Here is a 14,778-nt window from a genome sequence, read left to right as displayed (position 1 = left end):
GTTTTCATAAGTCTCAAGCAAGTGGCTTAATTAGAATGTAGGACACTCACAGCTTACCCCCCCCCCCCACCTTAGAGAGGGAGAGAGAAATATTCACTCATAAGTACGGGGAATCACGGGTAAGTAAGTAAGACAGTCAGAGCCACTGTCAGTAATTGCCTAAGGTCTGTACTTCTATACCGGGATGCTTGGCCAGCGTTGATCACTGGAATGTGCAGATGTGCTGTGTGCTCGTAACGAATTGCCACGTTCTGTTTACGTGACGGAACTTACTAATCGGCTGTGTCGGGTGGTGGCGGGTTTAACGAGCTCCAGTGCTAGATTCTAACCAAACCAGTTCTGCCGAGCGGCCATGTGGAAGACATGTTCCTGTCAGCCGCAAGGCGTGTGGAAGGCATGTTCCTGTCAGCCACAAGGCGTGTGGAAGGCATGTTCCTGTTAGCTGCAAGGCGTGTGGAAGGCATGTTCCTGTCACCCACAAATCGAGACAATTTTATTTTTAGCTTAAACCCGTGGCGCGTTTCTGGCACAAATCTTCCACGCAAAGAATCGATGAAGCCACAGCCACCACACTCCACCACACTCCACTCCACCGCCACCACACCCCAGCGCCAGCACACCGCCACCACACTCCACCGACACCGCACTCCACCGACATCACCGCCACCACACTCCGCCGCCACCACACTCCACCGCCACCACACTCCACTCCACCGCCACCACACTCCACCAACACCGCACTCCACCGACACCGCACTCCACCGACACCACACTCCACCGATATCACCGCCACCACACTCCACCGCCACCACACTCCACCGCCACCACACTCCACTGACATCCTTTAATTGTTATTATCTCGTTATTATTTTTCGTTCAAATTGTGCGACAATTCTTCCCCCCCCCCCCACGGTTAGTTTATTCGATTTGCGCCATCGGTCTTGCGTCACGATACAAAGAGTCCGTTAGGGAAGTTCGCTGCGTGTCGGAGAACAATTTTGCAGGTCGAAATTATTTTTCGCACATGTACGTTGAACTTCTTTCGCACCGTACGTAGCCAACTGTGCTAATCTCGGGATGTGCGGGGGAAGGACAACAAACTATAGGTCTCTTTGTGAGTCTATGGCTCTCTTTGTGAGTCTATGGCTCTCTTTGTGAGTCTATGGGTATCTGCGTGAGTCTATAGGTCTCTTTGTGAGTCTGTGTCTCTGTGTGAGTCTATGGGTCTCTTTGTGAATCTATGTGTCTCTGTGTGAGTCTATGGGTCTCTGTGTGAGTCTATGGCTCTCTGCGTGAGTCTATGGGTCTCTTTGTGAATCTATGTGTCTCTGTGTGAGTCTATGGGTCTCTGTGTTAGTCTATGGGTCTCTGCGTGAGTCTATGGCTCTCTCTGTGAGTCTATGGCACTCTGTGTGAGTCTATGGCACTCTGTGTGAGTCTATGGGTATCTGTGTGAGTCTATGGCTCTCTTTGTGAATCTATGTGTCTCTGTGTGAGTCTATGGGTCTCTGTGTGAGTCTATGGCTCTCTGCGTGAGTCTATGGGTCTCTTTGTGAATCCATGTGTCTCTGTGTGAGTCTATGGGTCTCTGTGTGAGTCTATGGGTCTCTGCGTGAGTCTATGGCTCTCTGTGTGAGTCTATGGCTCTCTGCGTGAGTCTATGGCTCTCTGCGTGAGTCTATGGCTCTCTGTGTGAGTCTATGGGTCTCTGTGTGAATCTATGGGTCTCTGTGTGAGTCTATGGGTCTCTGTGTGAGTCTATGCGAGTGTTGAACTTCTTTCGCACCGTACGTAGCCAACCGTGCGAATCTCTGGAGGTGCAGGGAAGAAGAACACATGGCTTCTAAAAATTCCTTCCAATGCCCTTTTTATCCTTCAAAAAATGGGGTTTCACACACTCCCCTCTGAGACTGTGCCATGGCAGTCAAGCCAATAGTTTCGCTCCCTAGCTGGACTTGACACAAATACAAAAACAGACGGACTGTTGCCTCTGCGCCGTCCGTGCCGTTGGCGGTGACAGCCGCCGCGTGACGTCGAGGCGCGTATAGTTCACTTTCAGAGCTGGGACTGGGGGCGAGTAAAGCGCAAAACCGAACGTCACGTCATCGGTGAGCAGGCCGAAAGGTCATCAACTCGCCGAACTTTACAATCCCCACCAGAATCGCCGGCGGCTGTCCAGAATTCAACCCCGGAATCCGGGGCCGGCGTCGTTCCGCTTCCCTCGGCGAATCTGCCGGTGCGTGCGTGGCCCCGGGCTGGGAATCTGGGGCCCGCCCTGGCGAACGGTGGCGCGCCCGCTCACCTCCAGGTGCTGCAGAAGATATTGTCGACGTTCCAGAGCACGAACCCCGCGAGGAACACCCCGACGAACGTGTACGCGTGCGGGCGCAGCTGCGGGTAGACCCTGAGAGGAGCGGGCGAGACGGCGGGCAATCGTCGGCAGTTGTCAATGGAGCCCGGGGCTGTGCGGCGATTTAAGTCGGCCTTCATGGGTGCTGCTCGCTGACAGCACTTGCGCCAACAGTCTGTTTAGGCTATGCGGGGGATCTTTGTCTTTGGTGATGAACGTCACTCCGCCGTGGTCACGATCAGACTCGCATAGACTCGTAGCGAGACCCACAGACTCACAGACTCGCGTAGAGACCCACAGACTCACAATTTGAGTACGACGTTTCGCCAGTAATTACAAATAGCATCATCAGGTGACAGTCAGTTTTGAGGTTGTCGCCTGATGATGCTGGTTGTAATTACTGGCGAAACGTCGTACTCAAATTGTAAATGAAGTGGGTTTACTCTCCAACACACCGATGTGCTGTACTAGTAACGAATTGGCATTTCTGTTTACGTGACACACCTTACTAATTGGTTGTGCCGGGTGGTGGCGGGTTTCACGACACAACATTTATATATTTACACGATCTAACCCAAAAACAACCTCTACGATGGATAACATTGTCCACGAAATCCCGACTACGCTTTCATGCTGTGGGTGGTTCTATTTGACGAATGATCTTACCAGGTGACGATATACGCAGCTCGAAACACCACCGCAGCTACCAGGATGCTGTACATCACCTGCCAACGTGACATTGCGCAGTTTAGAAATCGCGTACAGAATGCAATAAAAGGCACTGTGGCTGCATTGGAACGCGCGTTTGGCTACGTGCGGTGCGAAAGAAGTTCAACATACATACAATGCACAAGCCAATGTAAAATTGCGGTCGATAAAATATGTACCACTTTGTGCGGAAGGCAACGGCGGTTGTCCTGTAGATAAACCTGCACCTGCCATAGCAACGTGGAATTTCTATCAGTGGGTCAGGGCTGTTTAATAGGTGATGCTCACCAATGTCACCATGCTGATTTGAGCAGGAGTTCACTTTGACTTAGTTCTCATAGTACAGTGTTACCAATGTACACAGCCCTTTGTCATTCCACTGCTGGATGAAGGCCTCCGCACGCCGTGGGGGCTTTTGAGACCACACTTCACCAGGTGCGCATTGGTGGGGTGGGTGGGGGCCTCTCGAGATGGCATATGGACTACAAATGAACAGGATTTGGGCCACCCGTGGCGGAGTGATGATTGGTTACAATGCCCTTGACGTGGCCCAAACAAATGATGCGAGAGTGGCCTCATATCGGGCAATTAATATCGGGGCGTGCTCTGCTCAGTTCGTCTGCTTCGCTGCCTCGATGTGCCCGCTCATGGCCCTGCCCTGGCCTGGCGCTGGAAGGCGGCGGCCTCCCCCTGCTGCTCCTCCTACTGCTCCTCCTGCTGCTCCTCCTGCTGCTGCTCCTCCTCCTGCTCCCCCTGCTGCTCCTCCTCCTGCTGCTCCCCCTGCTGCTCCCCCTGCTGCTCCTCCTGCTGCTCCCCCGCTCCTCCTCCTGCTGCTGCTCCCCCTGCTCCTGCTCCCCCTGCTCCTCCTGCAGCCCGGGCGGAGCGTGGAGGCCGCGGCCGTCGCCGGCAGAGGGCGCCACGTGACCCTCGGCAGTGCGACCGCGCGCGGCTGCGTTGGGCCACGTGGAGCACAGGAGGGCGCTCGAGTGAATGCCACAGCCGTCGAATGTGACAACCGCCGCCTTAAATGGGGAGGAATATATAAGATCGACAACTAATTTAACTTTTTGTTTTACCAGGCAAGCCACATTGAGCTGTGTATCTCTTTTTCAGAAGCGACCTGGCCACGAATCATAGCTCAGCGAAGTGGTTTATCATCATCATCATCACGTGCACATTTACAGCAGCAGCCAAACACTCTAAACGCGTGGTGACGTTGATTCTAAATGTGGAGGGAAAAATCGGAGGACCCGGAGAGAAATCCACGCGACCACTGGGAGAGAGACACGGAAACTCCACATATACAGCAGCAGCAGGCGTCAGGGTCGGGATCGAACTCACGACCTCCTGTATACCAGGCGAGGTAGCTAACATCTCCTAGCCACCGTTGGGCCATAGACGTTTCGGGCTATGGCCCTTCTGCATGTTTGCATTTACACGTGTCGTTTTGAAAAGGTTGGGTCACCAAGGACGGCTGAGGGTGTTCGATTCCGGGCCACGGCCATCAGCAGCGGCGCGTGACGTCCACACCGGGCCTGGGTCCCCCATTTCACCAATGCGCGCGGACCAGAGTGGTGAAGTATGGTCACACGACCACCCTGACGGAACGGTTCGCGAGGAGTCCTACGTCCAGCAGTGGCTTTACAGAGCCGTAAAATGTCACGCGTGACACGCTTGGGGTCACGTAGACGCGAGTACCTGGTGGAAGACTGGTTCCTTCCACGACAGGTAGACCTGTGTCAAAAACAAATCGTTAGCAAACAAAACAACAGCAGCAGCAGAACGACAGCAGCAGCAGAACGACAGCAACCGCGGGACACAAACCGACGGCGCGAGCCACCTGGGGACTGGGCGAGGGGATTCCCGGCGGGATGCGACCACGGTCACTCGGCTCGCTCGGGGCGTCGGAGCGCCGGAGCGCCGACGCCCCGTGCGAGCTCTGCCGTCCTCTGCGTTGCTCGCTACTCGCTCTCCGTGTCCCAGACTTTGACGACGTGGGCGGTGGGGGGTGGCCGAGCGCGCGGTGCGGTTTTTATTTCACTCGATCCACGGCGGGAACATCTCGCTTCCGTCCGCCCGCCCGTCCAGTCGTGGGGTCGTTCAGTCAATCAGCTCCCTTCCACGGGGCCGACGGTGGCGCTGGTTTGACGTGTGGCCGCCCACCCTGTCCCCCCTTGCCGCCCCGGCCCCCCCCGCCCCCCGCCCTCCGGATTTGTTGCGAGTTCACCTCCTGGTTTGTTGCGAAGAGTCAAACTCCTGGTGGGGAAGTCCGCTTGGCAAAGGCCGTATTCTCTGGATTAGAGTATAAGACGCACCCTTTTTAACCGGTATTTTAAAGCAAACGTTGGGGGTGCGTCATTTTCTACAAAGCGGTAGGTGAGCGTGTGACCAGAGTTGCATGGTCAACACCGGTGACGATTTTCTGAATTGGTTCTGGGCCACCCCTAGGTCGACTCAGCCTCAAATGAGTACCTGGTGCGATGTGTAAACGTCGCCACTGGGGAAACAAAGGCGGCGATCCACCTCCTAGTGTGCTGTGCCAGCCTTCATGGGTTCCTGCCAACAGCACTTTCCCCGACAGTCTGTTCACGCTATACGGTGGATCTTTGTCTTCGTTGTATAACCGCATTGACAGTGGTCAGAAGCAGTGGCAGATCTCAGCTGGGGGCTGTGGGGGGGCAATTACTCACCCCCCTCCCCCACCTTGAGAGTCCTAAAATGTTAATTGAAATTTAATTAATATTTACCACGGAAATTGAATTTTTTTATGCTTGAAATGAAGGGACCGCGGCCTGTCCCTCCATGAAATGTTTCTCCCTCTGAGCACAAGTTTGGGTTGACTGCTGTTATCCAGCGCCTCTTTGTAATTCAGAGAATATGGCGATGGTGATGATGATAATTTGGCATTACTCAAGAAAGCCTCATGGAGTGTCAGGGCAAAGTGTCAATTCCCAGTCATGTTTCTCACTTGGGTGGACATCGGGGTGGGGAGAGAAACCCCCTGCAGGTAACACTCCAAACTCCACACAGATAGATTCAACAACATACTATTATACTGTCATCCCCTTGCCTCGTTTAAGGCCACTATCGCCCCTCTCTCATCCGTAAAAAGGAGCTTCAAAGCCCATCGGATTTCGATTAAATGAGCACATTGTCAATCCACTGCTGGATTAGATCCTCTTCAAGCCATGTCGGTTAATGGGGGTTGCTTGACCATACTTCACCACGCCGGTCAGTGCGGCTCGGCTGAGGGAGGGGCATCGGCTTCATAAGTGCTGCATGCGGACCAATATGCAACCTTTCCATCACAAGGCATCTATATATAATATTTATATATTACTCTTGCATTATCGGATGACTAAAACCACTAAGAACATGCCCAATCACGTTATATATTAATAAAATCTTTCTTTTTATATCGCGCCATTCATGCTAAAAACATCCCATCACAATCTACATTAATAATATGTACGGACCAAATCCCGTGTACGGCCACTACCAACGCACATCCTTGGAAGCTCAGCAGCCTTTGAGCCTGGCTAGCGCACAGACGGTGTTCACCAGGCACAGGTTGCTGCGTGGCTACGTTGCGGGCAGCAGCGGTCAGTGCAGCACAATCGTTGCCCTGCACTTCTATGCTCCCGTGCGTGTGCTCACCGCCCTCGCCGGTCCGCACCCACCGACGTCAAACAGCGGCCACATCCCACGCGGCGCGGGGACGAGGCCTTTCACCCGCCGCCGGATTGACGAAGGGCTGCAGGCGCTGTTAATTCGCCACGAATAATTTCTATTTGCTTTTTGACAAACCCAGAGCGACGTCAACGCCTTAGCCTCAGGGGCTTCAGGCAAGGGCGGTCTCCCCAATCAATGTGCGTGGGTCCTGGGAGCGTGCCAGGGCCCAGCAGAGCTGCTGCTGTCTCTCACCGCCGTGACGAGCAGGCTGTAGGCGCACAGCAGCCCCGCCAGCGGGTAGTTGTGCGTGTTCTTGGGCTTGAAGCATTCGTAGCTGGGACAAAGACAAAGACCCCCCACACCCCCGCATTGCGTTAACAGGCTGTAGGGGCAAGTGCTGTTAGCGAGTAGCAGCTATGAATGTCGGCACGGCACACGGGGGGGGGGGGGGGGAGATGGGTGGCCAGCACCACGCCCGGCCGCCTTTGTCTCCCCAGTGGCGATGTTTGCATATCGCACCAGCTTACTCATTTAAGGCCGAGTCGACCTAGGGGAGGCCCAGTAATGGATCGGATTATCCGTCACCAATGGTGACCTCTCCTTCGCACATGCATACAAAGCCAAAGATCCCCCGTATAGCCTAAACAGACTGTTGGGCAAGTGCTGTTCACGAGCACCTATGAAGGCCGGCACGGCACACGAGGGGGTGGGTGGCCAGCACCACGCCCGGCCGGCCTTTGTTCACGCGAGCTATGCGTAAGCAAACTTTTCCTCTACAGCATGATTGTTTGAATGCGTGATGAAGCGACGCTTTACAAATCGATACTAATAGCCTCTCTTACAAATTCCTCGAGCCAATCTCCACGATCGATTGTCAGAGTCTGAAGTGCTGAACCCTAAACATGACCGTAATCTAATTGTCGCACTTATATTTTAATTCCGAATAGACCCTGGGCATTTCATGCGGGAGTTTACTTACACGAAGCACTTACTGCTGTGTTTGCAATTAAAATGACGAACGATTTGCAACAATTCCCATTCACTGGATCAATGCAATCATAAATTAACTACGGTTGGGAAACATGATTAGAGCGATTCCAGTGATGGTAAGAGTTAACGTCAGTCTCTGTTTAAAAGCAGATTTTAAGTCTGTTTACGGCCTCTAAACCTCTGCAAAATTCCACTTTGCCATGATGGGGGACGGTGATTCCGTAGGAAAACCATTTGTTGGCTTCGCACGGACTGATCGGTGCCCTCTTTACCCATTTGGTATGCAGTTAACGTGTGGAAGTGGACAATACTCTGTCAGTCTCCGTGTCTCTGTCTCTCTGTCTCTGTGTCTCTCTGTCTCTGTGTCTCTCTGTCTCTGTGTCTCTCTGTCTCTGTATCTCTCTGTCTCTCTGTCTCTGTGTCTCTGTGTCTCTCTATCTCTGTGTCTCTCTATCTCTGTGTCTCTCTATCCCCGTGTCTCTCTGTCTTTGTGTCTCTCTGTCTCTGTGTCTCTGTCTCTGTGTCTCTCTATCCCCATGTCTCTCTGTCTCTGTGTCTCTCTATCCCCGTGTCTCTCTGTGTCTCTCTATCCCCGTGTCTCTCTGTCTCTGTGTCTCTCTATCCCCATGTATCTCTGTCTCTGTGTCTCTCTATCCCCGTGTCTATCTGTGTATCTCTGTCTGTGTCTCTCTATCCCCGTGTCTCTGTGTCTCTCTCTCTCTCTGTGTCTCTCTGTCTCTGTGTCAATCCACGCTTCTGCTTTCTCTCTTCTCGCCCCCCTTCACTGGAACAAACTTCCCCCTCCACATTAAGCGGTCACCTTCATCCGCTGGCTTCCGCTGCGCACTCAAAGCTCACTTTCTTGTTCCCTAGCTCGCCCCACGACCCCCTTAATCTCCCCCTCATATCCGCCACCGTTACTTCTCCCTCTCCACATTCTCATTATACGGCTTTCACTCATTCACCATCCCTTCAATCATTCACCGTAATCAATTTCGCTTTCACCGAATTCACGCATCAAAGATTTCTCCCCGCCCCCCATTCGCTTCCTCTCTGTCTACTTAATCCACCTCCATCGTCACATCCATGCGCACCGCTGCCAACTCTTCGTGAAGCGTCTCAGCGAAGGCGCAACATCCACGATTGTAAGGTGAGACGAGTTGCAATTCTCGTGGCGGGGGGGGGAGGTTCGCGCTGGCACTCACAGGCAGTAGACGAAGACGCAGCAGCTGTAGATCATCGGCAACTCGTCCAGCAGCTGGAAGAGGAATTGCAAAGTTTGGTGGTCGACGCGTGCACACGAGCGAACTGAATGGGTGAGTGGATGCGAGTGTGGATACATCGACGGGGTGATGATGGTTTAATGGGGTTCGGTATTCATCGATGTTTGAGATTTATGGGTCCCACGTTAGTCTGTGGGATTTACGTTGCGTATGGAACCTATGTTAGTCTATTCACGTATCGGACCAAAGTGTCCAGTGGGCTGACTTTAAAATAATACGCGGGGAAAAAAATGCATTGTGGAAGCCGAAATTAAATATCGTTTCATAACGATGATTGCGTAACTGTACAACATTTTACTTGTAAATCAGATGACTTGTGTGCTGGGTCACGGTATGGAAACTCTGGTCAGACAAGTTCATCACAAAAAGACGATCCCCTGTCCTTTACATAGAGGAGCCACTATTTATATATATCAAGGAAAGTCGCTCTTTATAAACCCTTTATAACTCTTTATAACTCCATAATATCTCTTTATATATCTTTATAACTTTTTATATCTCTTGATAACTCTTTATAACTATCTCTTTATAACTCTTTATATCTCTTTATAACTCTTTATATCTCTTTATGACTCTTTAGAAGTCTTTATAAACCCTTTATAATTCTTTAGAACTCTGTAATCTCTTTATAACTCTTTAGAACTCTGTAATATCTTTATATCTCTGACCTTATTTCCAAGATGCCCGTCCATTTACCCCCTCCGCGATTTGATGAATGGTCAAGGGATATTTGGGCGGTGAGGTTTGTGAAATATTGTTAGGAGAAGCGGCAGTATTCACAGATGGAGACAACAACACACACATACAGAGACAAAATACTCAACAACAACAAAAACCCACAAAGGTGGCCCAGAAACCCATTTGCTGCCGTTTACCGATCGCCCTGCTGATGATTAAGTTACGAGCAAAGCCAGGGTCTGGATATAATTACAATTTCCAGCAGTGTTTGTTCGAAATAAAAATTAATACGTGGGGACAAAAAAAAATCCACGTTCACGGTTGTGACTGACGCCAGCTCAGGGTTTGTGAGCCTGGCATTAAAGACGACCACACAGATTCATCGTGTGCCATCACCATCCCACATGGCTCGACATATAAATAATGACGTGTTTTAATCGCACGGCATTATTGGCTTTCCAGACCAATGTTAATTGGTATTCGCGCTGTTCTAATAGTGGCAAGGCTATCACGACGGAAGGGCCCTACTGTGTTTCACGAAGCCTGCAGTAAGTTTCACAGCAGGCGGTGTGGCGATCACAAATTGAGCAACTTGCGAGTGCAATCTTTCAAATTTGGCAAATGTTGACCGTGACGCCGGCACACGCGACTCGTTCTGAATAAAAAATATTTCATGATCCTGGAGGAATCCAATGAGCTGAGAAAGACGGCCGCGCAACGCTGCGCGCTGCCTCGCAGGATGCGCGCGACGCCACGTGCCCGTCTGGCGGTGGCTCGTCACGCTCGCTCGTCGCTGGGGTTTGCGGTTCGGGGCACGGGTGCCACCCTGGTTAATGCCACGGTGCGGGATTAGCCGTTAAAATGCCCGCCCAAGACCCAGCGACGTTGTGGGCCGCAGTTTGTTTGTGTGCCGGCATCGCCGTCTGAATTTGCCCGAATTTGGGAAAAATTGACACCGCAAGTTGCTCGGCTAGGGAAACGGCACAGCGGTGCTGTAGCCACCAACTGCGAATAGTTATCAGGAGCCCTCCCGAAAAGCTCCCGCGACCCCAACAGTGAGGCTGTCCCCCGGGGCAAGTGAACATAAAACAACGAGACACTTGACTCACCTGCATGTGGTAGAGGAGAGTCATGTGAAACCACCAGGACCCGATGCCAACAACTAAGGAGAAGAGAGGGAGGGATGGAGAGAGGGACGGTGGTTGTAATGCCGCGTGCACGCGCGAGTCTCCCCCCGGCGTCTCACAGCTCCCACGGCATCAGCCTCTCTCCTCCGCTCTGCCGTGTGCCGACGGTCGTGTGTCTGACCCGCGCAAGGTGAATAATCCACTCTCAATCGCGCGAGTCCATGTGTTTGTGAGAATCATTATACGGTAACTCCATTGGTCCCACCCATGCTGCGGCTAGCCACCACGCTGTGTACCGGCCACCACGCTGTGTACCATCCACCACGCTGTGTATCGGCCACCACGCTGTGTACCATCCACCACGCTGTGTACCGGCCACCACGCTGTGTACCGGCCACCACGCTGTGTACCGGCCACCACGCTGTGTACCAGCCACCACGCTGTGTACCAGCCACCACGCTGAGATCGGCCACAACACTGCATTCGGCCATCACACTGAGTCGTGCCACCACACCGTGGACAACCACAACACCGTGGACAACCACAACACCGTGGACAACCACAACACCGTGGACAACCACAACACCGTGGACAACCACAACACTGTGGACAACCACAACACTGTGGCGAGCCACGACACTGCAGGTTGCAGACCTTCTCATTCTACTCCAGTGAGGAACCCCCTCTGCCACCGTCTCTTGGGGTGTTTAAGGGCGCTACATTCGTTTTAATCGTTACTATTATTATCTTCTGAAGGCGCTTACAACCTCACGCACTTCGAGAAGCACACCCACTGGTGTCGAGTACAACTTCGACGGTGTTCTTTGTTTGCGTGCTCGGCGACCCGCAGCAAAAACCAAAGTCACCAAACGACTGCTCATTGACCACGTCCGCACGTGGCCAGTGCGTCAGTCTGTCCCCAAACCCACGCGCTGGCCGTGCACGTGTGTAATTACGCCGCAGCGAACATTAAAATGACAAAACTTTAAATTATCCTGCTCATTTCCATAACGATGCCTTCCAGGGCGGGCTGAGCCATTACAAGCCACAGAGAAGGTCGACATTGCTACGCCAGTGGTCGCACTTTGTGTGTGTGTGTGTGGAGTCATTCGTGACTCACACCAGGCTGAAGCCATCACGACATGCACTGCACTTCAGAACCCAGCTTTGACCGTGGACGACTGACGCCCCACATCCAACCTGAACAGCTTGACAGTGGTGAGACTTTGGCGCAGCCATTGATGAACTTCCCTGTCAGCGGGACCACCCGAACCCAGGTCTGGGATGCGGGGATCTCTCACGGGCGCCGGCCAATGATGAATCCCGTGAGAGGGGGTCGCACATGACCACATCGCCCCAAATGCGCCCGATCTGGTGAGATCTCAAAAAGCTAAGCAGGGATTTTGAGCCTGGACAGCGTTTGGATGGACGGCCATCACGCACAGGTGCTGCGGGCTTCTGCGGGGCAACGTTGTCAGCAGAGGACGGTGCAGAGAAACCCACTGTTGGACTGTACTGCTCTCTCATGCCTATGCTCCCTGCCTTCACCACCCCACGTTGACCAGCGTGGTGAAGTATAAAATGTAACCCTGCAACTGCTCGCTCACGCCACTGCTGGCGGAAGGTCCTCCACTAGAGGGGGGTCTAGAGAGCCCCTCGCTGTCTCGCATCGGGGGTATTTGGCCTACTCTTTCACGCCGCCCAGACATCTTTGAAGGTGTCCGCACAACTTGGAAGAGGTGGGAGTGCCCCACACTTCACCCCCCGATGAGACGCGATCCATCCCATAGCTATCCACACCGCTGGGTCGACGCAGAGCGTCCAGGAAGCTCACGCCCTCCCTGCTGCGGTCGCCTTGCCGGGGGATCAAATGAAGGCGGCGACCTGCGGACGGACAGCGCCGTGCGCCAAATGTCGCGGTCGCGGCAGCATCCCCGGAAGAAGGACGGCACGCACGCGCGCACGCATGCCGAACTTCTTTCGCGCCGTACGTAGCCAACCACGCTAGTCGGAGTCGCGCTCAACGAAAACCTCCACGAGCCGCGGGGCAAGGGGAGCGGCCCCCCCCCCCCCCCCCCCCCCAGTGCAGCAGTGGATTGACGTGATACCGAGAGAGCGCGAGAGTGAGAGGATGAGTGGACGAGAGAGTTACCGGCCAGGCCGAGGAAGGCGGCGATGTATCGCCTCTCGAGACCGGAGCGCAGCGTGTGCAGTGCCCCGTAGAGCGGCGGAACGATCATCACCACGTTGCTCACCGTGTTCCCTGCGGGCGGTGACGGGGTCACGGGGTCAACATCGCACAGGGAGAGAGACGGAGAGAGAGGGGCGGCACGACCCGTTCGGCCATCGGGGGAACCGGAACGCTCGCGGGGAAATGTGCAGCGGCACGGCGACGATGTCGAAGAGGGGTCGCCGCCGCCGCCGCCGCCAGCCGCGATCGATCCGCTGCTGGATGAACGCCAACCGAAGCTGCCACCATCTGTCGCGGTCGCGCGTTGCGACAATGCGCTTGAGTCGCACGAACAGCGGGCGTGCTGAATCAATCGCGACGTGATTTGGTGATGCTGCTGCTGCTGCTGCGTTGGCAGTGGTGCAAAAAGCACAAGTAATAATAATAGTAGTCGTCGTCTTAAACTCAACACGCTCGTGAATAACGCTGCCTTGAAAAGGAAATACATACCATGGGCGACGTTTTAGGCAATGGGTCTTTCTCGTTCTCTGTTGAGCAGGTTTAACAGGGAAGGTGCCACTGAGTCTCATGGCTTCCTGTTCAGGAGGACCCTGCCGTGGGACGTTTGGCCAACCTGTTGTGTGTGTGTGCGTGTGTCTGTGGGTAGCGGTTAGCGCTACGCTGCGCTATGAACCCAGCGACCTGGGTTTGATTCCCGCTCACGGCCAACACCGGTGACGATTATCTAAACCGGTCCTGGGCCTCCCCTAGATCGACTCAACCTCAAATGAGTACCTGGTGTGTTGTGTAAAAACATTACCACTGGGGAGACAAAGGTGGCCGGGCGTGGTGCTGGCCACCCACCCCCTCGTGTACCGTTCCGGCTTTCATAGGTGCTCGCTAACAGCACTTGCCCCTACATTCTGTCAAGGCTATACGGGGACCTTTGTCTGTGGAAAGAAACGAGTTTGATCCACTATTGCTAGCATATACCATTCATCCTGCCGCCAACCGACTTCCTGGTGGGTCTCTCGCTCACACCGTGTCTCCCTCTTCGCGCGCTCCACCAACCCTGCCCTCGAGTGCGCCCCAATGCTGGCGTGTAACCACCGTGTGTACACGTTTAGGCGCTTCGAGTGATGCGAACTAAAAATAAAACAGGTTGCTCGCACCGTGACCGGGTTCGTACCACTCACAGCCATCCTCCGGGGCCGTCCTGTGCGCGTGTTTACACATCGCACGCATTCGCTGGTAAATTAGCCCACCGAAAAAATAACACGCGCGAATTACACGGACGGGCCTGCAGTCTGATCGGATGATGATGATGGTGGTGGTGGTGGTGATTGCGATACATTTTGCAAGGGGCACTGAATTAATTAGTCGCTAACAATCGATTCGTGCGCTCACCATACATGCGTCTGAGAATAAAATATTTTAAATCGCTGTACAGTTTCTATGTACGCTAATAACGTTCGCTCATTACCGATATGACTACACCCCAATGATAGCATCATACATATCTCGATTACCATCTTTATCGTCCTGTTTTATGGTTGCCAGTGATGAGCATCCCAAACTTTGTGTGCGTGTGCATTGCCGCTGGTGCTGTCTGTGCAACAACGCCTTGCAGGACCGTCGGCTCGCTCGAGACACTCTCGCAGTCACGGTCGTTACGCACAGCCCCACATAAAAGGCATCGATCTTTCCACCGTAAAGTTGAGAGTGGCCGTGTGGCTCCGTTGCTGGGCGGTTGTGTGGCTGGGTGGCTTTGTGGTTGTGTAGCTAGGCGGTTGTATGCCT

General features: G+C 53.6%; 1 protein-coding gene across 2 annotated transcripts in view; it reads right to left on the bottom strand.

Moving 5' to 3' along the window:
- Positions 1-14,778, bottom strand: part of ACER3 (alkaline ceramidase 3) — a 31,567-nt gene that overhangs the window by 5,583 nt on the left and 11,206 nt on the right. For both annotated transcript variants that reach the window (XM_076074401.1, XM_032971868.2), the window contains exons 2-8: positions 12,961-13,071; positions 10,791-10,843; positions 8,926-8,978; positions 6,983-7,064; positions 4,757-4,792; positions 3,017-3,075; positions 2,303-2,404 (exon numbers count right to left, since the gene is read on the bottom strand). In XM_076074401.1, coding sequence (XP_075930516.1) covers positions 2,303-2,404; positions 3,017-3,075; positions 4,757-4,792; positions 6,983-7,064; positions 8,926-8,978; positions 10,791-10,843; positions 12,961-13,071 — 496 coding nt within the window. The remainder of the gene's footprint in view (positions 1-2,302; positions 2,405-3,016; positions 3,076-4,756; positions 4,793-6,982; positions 7,065-8,925; positions 8,979-10,790; positions 10,844-12,960; positions 13,072-14,778) is intronic.

Source organism: Petromyzon marinus, chromosome 47, assembly GCF_048934315.1.
Source record: "Petromyzon marinus isolate PM22_M1 ecotype Great Lakes invasive population chromosome 47, UKy_Petmar_22M1.pri1.0, whole genome shotgun sequence".
Classification (NCBI taxonomy): Eukaryota; Metazoa; Chordata; class Hyperoartia; order Petromyzontiformes; family Petromyzontidae; genus Petromyzon; species Petromyzon marinus.
Note: the sequence above shows the minus strand (reverse complement) of the source record. Positions and strands in the feature narration are given on the sequence as shown.